This window comes from Musca domestica, unplaced genomic scaffold (assembly GCF_030504385.1).
Source record: "Musca domestica strain aabys unplaced genomic scaffold, Musca_domestica.polishedcontigs.V.1.1 2, whole genome shotgun sequence".
Taxonomy (NCBI): Eukaryota; Metazoa; Arthropoda; class Insecta; order Diptera; family Muscidae; genus Musca; species Musca domestica.
Window position 1 is genome coordinate 699,233 of NW_026712249.1, and position 8,986 is coordinate 708,218.

At 38.4% G+C, this 8,986-nt stretch overlaps 1 protein-coding gene across 1 annotated transcript; it reads right to left on the reverse strand.

Moving 5' to 3' along the window:
* Nucleotides 1-2,842: 2,842 nt before the first annotated feature.
* LOC101901018 (actin-5, muscle-specific) lies at nucleotides 2,843-4,482 on the reverse strand. The gene is made up of 3 exons (XM_005182498.4): nucleotides 4,327-4,482; nucleotides 3,296-4,240; nucleotides 2,843-3,225 (listed from the first exon to the last, which is right to left on the reverse strand). Exons 2-3 carry the CDS (start codon nucleotides 4,218-4,220, stop codon nucleotides 3,020-3,022), a joined length of 1,131 nt encoding a protein of 376 aa, XP_005182555.1. The 5' UTR covers nucleotides 4,221-4,240; nucleotides 4,327-4,482; the 3' UTR covers nucleotides 2,843-3,019.
* Nucleotides 4,483-8,986: the final 4,504 nt, after the last annotated feature.

Below are 8,986 nucleotides of genomic sequence, written 5' to 3' on the forward strand. Positions count from 1 at the left end.
CGGACATTTGTTTAATCGTCTTTGAATTATACTATGATAAAAGATATGGAAATTATGGGGTCTCCAACGCGCAATTTCAATGACAAATAATTCATATTACTTTAAAAACAATTAAAAAAATTAAGTTCGGCCGGGCAGAATTATTACTATCATCCATCTGAGGGTAAAGAAAACATTTTTATATAAAAGTATCTAAATTCAAGCGTGTTTCACTTTAAACTTCATATACCAGTAGACTGTTTGAATAATGCAGTTAACTTATCAAAAAACCATAAAGTGAATGAGGCCGTTATATGGGGCCATACCAAAACGGGAACCTCTGTGGACAATTTTATACTTCAAGGATTGTCATCTATCAAACCTTCTAAAATACCAAATTTGAAACAATTATACGCGTAAATGTGTGGATTATCAACATACCCAATATAGGTAGGTATGGTTATATGTGTTAGACAAATCCAAGGAGAAATGTGGCAAAAATCATCAAAATACCGAATTTCGAGAGATACCGTTATATGGGGACTATACCAAAACGTGAACCGATAGATCATTTTCAATACCAACCATCCTATACACAATACAAATTTTTCGGCTAAATTTTGACGCTATACGTGGAATAATGTGGGCAGTATCGTAATTTAAACAAACAGACACACAGACGGACAAATCGACTTAGAGTTTTATGCTGATTATGAATATATATACATATTTAATGGGGTCTATGACGAACATTTAGTGATGTTACAAATGGAATGCAAAGTTAAATATATCCTCCTTTCCAAGGTGGATGATATAATAGCATTAAAGACTAAAAATACGGGCCGGCAACACGGACCGGGCCAGCTAGTATTTACATAAAAACAGAGATTTTAAATATTTCATTTTTAGAAAACATTCTCGGTTCTGTTAGCTCTAGTGTAGTTATCGAATAAAGGTTTTTCACCGGCAGAAACATGTTGGCAAAATCTGTCATATCACCTGCTATATGGATTCTGTATAGAAAGACATCTTTCGAGTACAATACAGAATACAAATATGCAATTATCTGTCGGCCTTGAGTAAAACTGACTGCTCCCACTCTTTCTCATAGTCCCGCTGAATCCACCAGGACGCTGATCTATTTTGTCAAGAATCTATTAATTTCGCCATTTTTAGGAATTCTATTTTGATAACTCTAAATACCGAACTTCATCCAATTTCGATAGAAAGTGTGACCTGAATTGTCAAAATATCCGATATCGGGAGGTACCGTTATATCGGTACTATACGAAATAATGGAACTCTGTCAGAGGATGTAGTGCCCACTAAGAACCTTTACTATCAAACTTCAAATTATTCCATTGGAAAATATGGCAAAAACTATCAAAATACCGAATTTTCGGAGGTTCCATTTTATGGGAATTGTAGCCCCATGGAAACCTGAAACTATATAGACATTTTTTTGGTGAGACATAGAAGTATTTGCCACAAACTTTAAGCATCAAATTATAGAAGATTCCTTTGGATAATGTGGCTTGAATCGCCAAGATAGCGAAAATCGGGAGGTGCCGTACCCATCTTATGCATCCTATCACAAGTCGTTTGGAGATTTACGCTGATATGATGAATATCTGTGTTTACTATGTTGCGTCTAAGATGAATATTTCGATGGATTCCAAATGGAATGACACTCTGAATACACCCTCCATATTTGGGGGAGTGTATAAACCAATGTGAACATTTGATTCTTGGCAATCCAATTTAAGAAATGTTAATTTCAAGAGGAAACCATTCTTGGTTGATTTGAATAGAGTAATGGGATGTTTGGGTAAAACGGACGTACTAAATGCTTGATTATACTGGGAGGGCAGGTATTTTATACGTTCTGTAATTTCGAATTAAAATTCGAGTTTTCATGCAAACGTTAATACATGTCAATCACTCCAATTTAAAATTAAACATTACATTACCGCTGGCAAGAAGTCGAAACATGGGCCATCTAAAAACTAACTAGGAACAAGTAAAAAGCAGAAAGGTTCGGCCGAGCCGAACTTTTGATATTCTCCACCATGTGGAAGGAACTTAAGAAAACCCGTGATATGGGGGCCATACGATGAAGTGAACCTGCATCGGTTTTTTATGCCCTCCATTTTGGGCGTGTATTAAGTTATCTTAGTGACGCTTACCCACAATCCTTGTAGTAAAAAATTGTCTATAAAGATTCCCGTTTTGGTATGCCCCCATATGACGGTCTGACCCACTTCATTTTTTTTTTTTTTTGAAAAGTTGGACTGCATTATTCATAAGGTCTTACTGGTATTTGAAGTTATCACTTTTTTTCTTTATCCAATAAAAGTTCGGCCTGGCCGAACCTCATACACACAGCATGTTGGTGAGGTTCACTTATGATAACAGTGTGATCAATTCGGCCAGGCCGAACCTCATACACACAACATGTTGGTGAGGTTCACTTATGATAACAGTGTGATCAATTAAATTAGAAACATCTATCGCTGGAAAATGAACTGGTGCTAGATACCTCAGTAAATTCGTGTACAATTTTCCATTCGGATGCCGTTAGAAGCATATTTGTGTTGTACATGCATTGGAATGTAGCAGCATAAAATTAAATGCAATTCGATCTGCTAGAGGGCCTACACTTCGATAAGTGCAGCTCTTTTTTCTAAAAAAAAGATTTGTCACTCTTGTTTCGATCTCCCCGGCTGGGAAATATACCCAAAGGGTTTCCTCAGCATGGGTGTATACTGCCCAGGCATTTTGAAACATCTAGGGGTCTCAGCGGGCTAAATATAGAAATTGTAGATTCATGCGGTCGAATTTCAGATACATAACATCGCTGTCATAATGGTTTGTATTATTTTTATTATTTACTTATAAAACAAAAATGAACAAAAAATATACAAAAAAGGACATTGACTTCGAGTCGGTGACGTTGTTCACAACACCAGTTGCTGGTGGCCGCATTGGCGTCGTGGGGGATAGAGCATGTCTTTTGCGCTTAAATGATTAGCTGTTGGGCTTAGAAGCATTTACGGTGGACAATGCCGGGGCCAGATTCATCGTATTCCTGTTTCGAGATCCACATCTGCTGGAAGGTGGACAAGGAAGCCAAGATGGAACCACCGATCCATACGGAGTACTTTCTTTCTGGTGGAGCAATGATCTTGATCTTGATGGTGGATGGGGCCAAGGCAGTGATTTCCTTTTGCATACGATCAGCAATACCTAGGACAGAATGAATTGCCATCAGATCCGATTGGAGGATACGAATGAAAGGCAATGAATGTTAACTTACCGGGGTACATGGTGGTGCCACCGGACAGCACATTGTTGGCGTACAGATCCTTACGAATGTCAACATCGCACTTCATGATTGATTGGTAGACGGTCTCGTGGATACCACAGGATTCCATGCCCAAGAAGGATGGCTGGAAGAGAGCTTCAGGGGAACGGAAACGTTCGTTGCCAATGGTGATTACTTGGCCATCGGGCAATTCGTAGGATTTTTCCAATGAAGTGGACGCAGCAGCAGTGGCCATTTCTTGCTCAAAGTCCAGGGCGACATAGCACAATTTCTCCTTAATGTCTCTGACGATTTCGCGTTCAGCTGTGGTGGTGAAGGAATAACCCCTCTCGGTCAAGATCTTCATCAAGTAGTCAGTCAAGTCACGGCCAGCCAAGTCCAAACGTAGGATGGCATGAGGCAAAGCATAACCTTCATAAATGGGGACAGTGTGTGAGACACCATCGCCAGAGTCCAATACAATACCGGTGGTACGACCGGATGCGTAAAGGGACAATACTGCTTGGATGGCGACATACATGGCAGGTGAGTTGAATGTTTCGAACATGATCTGGGTCATCTTCTCGCGATTGGCTTTTGGATTCAGGGGAGCTTCGGTCAACAACACTGGGTGTTCCTCGGGAGCAACACGCAATTCGTTGTAGAAGGTATGATGCCATACCTTCTCCATGTCGTCCCAGTTTGTGATGATGCCATGTTCAATGGGGTATTTCAGGGTGAGGATACCACGTTTGCTCTGGGCCTCATCACCAACATAGCAATCCTTTTGACCCATACCTACCATCACACCCTGATGGCGAGGACGGCCAACAATGGATGGGAAGACAGCGCGAGGGGCGTCATCACCAGCGAAACCAGCCTTGCACATGCCAGATCCATTGTCTACGACGAGGGCAGAGGGTTCATCGTCACACATTTTGGCAGTTGTTTTTAGTTCTGTAATCCAAACACAAAACAAAAATATCAATTGGCAAGGATTCCTATCGCGTCGATCAGTTATCCTTTCACGCCCAAACACTTACAGACTGAAACACACAAGAAACGAACAACGGATGGTATGTTTATGCGAACGTGGCAGAGACCAGAGTGATTCAAGATTCTCTAGATCAACCTCTTTTAAACTTTTTTTTACCAAAAATCCCTTCAAGTGTCACTCGCACTCACTGATACTCGGTTGCTCACACACTCACACACACACATACACGCACGCACACTCACCTACTCACTCACAAGTATGCTTCCGAAACAAATCACTCAAAACTACCAAAATAACATTTAATAACAACTAAAATCATCCAACTACAACAACAAATCCGCAGGGCCGAGAGTTCTTTCGCCATTCAGAGATGCCAAAAAAGCGAAAAAGTAATGTGCCAATGCGATGAACAAATGCATTCGAGGTGGGCGGCGGGGCTCCCGATGTACTATGGGCGCAGGACAAACGTCGATATGTATGTATGTATGTATGTATGTATTGTGCTAAAATTATAATAATGCAGACAGAGTCTTTTGTTCCGCTCTTCAGTGCACCACCACCGCTGCTGCTCTTTGGCGATCAGTGCAATGCAAATTACCAAAGATGGCTTGGCCCGTCGCATCCACATCACTCTGTCTGTCTATTGTCTATTTGCATTCATCACGGCGAACATGGTCGTCAACCAACCTAATTAGGAGCTTCTGGTAATTTGTCTAGAATTGAGCAGAATGCAACACACACACACACACATACTTTTGACGATATTTGGATGTGGAACAAAGACATAGGCATAGGTTCCCCATTCCCCATTAATAAAGGATTTTCCATAATCGATTTTCTCGGAAGCAAATTCAACGATTAACCAGATAACATGAGGGCAATTGAAATAAAAAAAAAATGCTCAATTTCTTTCGCCTCCATCACGACTATATTTTTTGACACCTCGAATGGATGCGGTAGCTAAACTACAAGTTTAAAAATTTAATATTGGCTTCCAGCATGCTGAAGGAATAATGGAGAAATGGTTAGACTAGATAGTGCAGTTTTTATAAAATTACAATTACATACCATGAGTAAAATCGAAAAAATCAGATCTATTCACATAAATTTCAGATTCTAATAGCACAATTGAAAGGGTATCAATGATAAGAACACAATCTCTGCAAATGATTAACAGGCAACTGGCTTAATACATACTCCAACATAGTATGGAGGGTATATTAAATTTGTCATTCCGTTTGTAACCCCTCGAAATAAACATTTTAGACCCTACAAAGTATATATATTCCTGATCAGCATAAAATTCTATGTCGATTTAGCGATGTCCGTCCGTCTGTCTATCTGTCCTAGATTGGTACAATTGTACTCAAATGTGTGTTTTGGTCTGCAGGTCCAGGTATTCGTATAACGCCCATGCATCGGTACTTCCCTGTATTCGCTATTTTGATGATATTATCTACATTATATACATTTCCAAATTCGTTCCATTTAGTGGAGGGTATTAAAATAGTTATAACTACATATAATATGACATATAATCAATTAGTTACTTTTATTATACCGGGTAATGAGTAACTTCAGCATACGGTGAGCACGTCCGACTACAAAATCTACGGTTGCCCGTTCGGACCCAACAAATATCTCAATCCCAAAAATGGTTTCATTAAGTAAGTTAAGTCACACCTAACCACTTATGCAAGAGCACCCTGCAAATTGTTTTATCATGGGCATGGGACATAGGAAGTAAGTACTTATCAAGCTGCCAATAATTATTAACTAACTACTATCTACTACACCACACTGTGGCGAGGGTAATATGTCTTTGTGCATTTGTTTAACCACATGGAGAAGGGATCGAGATAGACCTATAGTTCCTTTCGATGATCTGCGTAGAATCCCATTCTGTGTCGATTTATGCATGTCTGTCCGACTGTCCATGTATTTCTGTAACCAGGTACGAACCCTATTGAAATTGGATATAATCTGACAAATTCCAAATTGAATGGAATTTGGAACACACGACCAAATTGTCAAATTTGAAGGACATAGACTCAGATATAACTATAGCTCCCATATATATGGTTCATCCGATTTGTTTTTTTTTGTCCTCCTCCTCCTGACGAATTTAGGCTGGAAAACAGTGTATTAAATTAAAAAATCGGTTGAGATATAGCTATAGGTCGCATATATTTGTTTCATCCGAAAATTCACTTCACTTGCACTTGACTGCACTTCACAATCACAATATTTGGTGCCAGCTATCAGATTTGGATGTATGTATAGGATGGATTTGAACGAAAATCGGATCGAAAATAGCAATAGCTGATCTGAATCCATAATATGCCTCCATAATGGTTGATATTATCTGCTTCACACAAATGCTCAATATAAACGTTTATTTGTTACGGATAGCTCTACGTAATATGTCGACCCCGTCCGATTTTTAATCTTTTTTTACTGGTTTTGCTTTATTATTTTGTTAGACTGATTCAGGCGTTGAGCTTGCGATCTTCGGATTGTTACCCGGGAACACCATACACTCAGCCAACAAAGAACTTTATTTGTTGTTAAGCTATGTGTATGTGCACCGACAAGCTCTTCGTTGCTTGTTGCTGGCACGAAGACCAACGACTTCATGTTTTGTAGTCGAACATTATCATTCTACGCAGCCGTTACGCATTACTTTGTATTAAAAAAGTAAGTTCGGTTTCGGAACTAGTTGGTTAAGAGATTTATTGCTGGGACTGCGCATTTGGTTGGATACCCTTTGATAGGAATTGCTGGAGTTGTCCCCTATCTGCAGTCTCGTTCAAAAGGATCTTACTTTCTAAAAGTAATTCCGGTTTGTGTTGTGACAGTTGAAGCTTCAGCTGGTTTCTATTGGGTTTATATAAGCTGCTTATCATTATCCCCGGCATATGGCTACAGCGGGAATTTATCATTTGATACGGCCAACACGTGCCTCATCGAAATAACGATTTTAGACCCTAGATCTCTTTGGACCAAATTCGTTACAGGACAGTCAAGTGCAAAAATCGACAAAATTGGACTTTTCCATCACGTACCTCCACCACAAGGGGTCCACATTTTGAATAATTATATATCTTATAAAATGCGATATAAGAGTCCGATTGTCTTCAAATTTCACACATCACAATATTTTCAATTGACCCAAGGTCTGGTGTCAAGATGGAAAATATCGGTCCACTCCGTCTGGTACTAGAATTTAAAATTTCCATGAAGGCCATATAACCCGACATTAACATCCGAAATTAATATTTCATTCAAACTTGCCACATCTCAATATTTCTATCAACACAAGGTCTGTTATAAATATGATCGGACCATTCATTCTGGTACCACCCTTACGAAGTTTTAACATGTTCTAAAAATTCTCATCATCATCATCTCATATAAAGTGAAGGAAGTAGTCGATATAGTGAAACACCTGGCACGTCGCTATATTTATATCATATTTATTTAGATCCGATACGAAATGCACAATATTGGTCAATTCCTGCGGGACCTACTCCATAGAGGGTCAACAGTTTGAATAATCAAAACAGAAGTCGAAATGTTTTAAAAATAATCGAACATTTGTAGAGGGTTACATCTGTCGGCAAAACCGACGGATACTTCTTAACTTTTTAGAAATAAGTACATTTTACAATTCTATGTAGGGTAAGTGTGCCTAAGTTCGGCATGTCCCAGTAGTCGGCACTTTTTATTTTTAAGCCCAAATAAATGAAACTATTATAACTGAATGTATTTTGTTTGCTTCAAATATATTGTCAGCTATCTTTGTGTACAATTTCGCGAAGAAAAGATGATTTATTCTAATAAAAATTACAGTTTTGTCTGTGAAGGTCCTCAACAATTCATATTCTTAAGAAAAGTACAATAAAGATGTCGAATCAGTTTAACTAAACAATAATATTTTATTTTAATGAATTAATTTTTTATTATTATTATTATTAATTATTCTTACAAAAAAAAAAAAATGGAATGCCGACTGTTGGAAAATGCCATACCGACAATTGGCAAGTGGTGCCGACTATTGGCAAAAAAGCATTGTTTTAAAATTTATGAAATTTAATAAAAATTATTAAAACTTTATTTCTTATTGCAAAAACTATACAAAATTTCGAATCTGAATAAATTAACTTTGCAATAATTGAAATGTTCCACTCTGAATGGTGAGCGATTAAAAACGCGAAAATCCCAAAAAGTGCCGACTACTGGTACACTTACCCTACTATGTACAATTGTACATAGGACAATTGTATCTTAGTTGTGTGATACTTTCAATTACTCAATTTTTGTGATTAACGTGTGCCGCATTGATTCAAGCAAGTGTCATTGCATCTTGTGAGACGTCTGTTGTAAATGTGGGCCACACATTTGTAGTAAGAGATACGTGCCATTAGCGCTGTGTGCCGTAGTTATTTCGTCATTTATATATAGCCTTCATTTTTACGTAAAAGTATCTCTGAGATAGGCTCGATTTAAATAATAAAAATTATGATTCGATAAATTACAATCTTCCGTCGTATATTGCTAAAAAAAACCCATTTGAACCCGAATTAATTAAGGAACAGAAGACGATTCTCCACTAGTACAAACGATGATCCGAACACCCCACCTCTAAAACTATTTAAGAAACCCGCCCGACCTCCCCATTCTTCAGGTATTGGCTGCAGCCAATA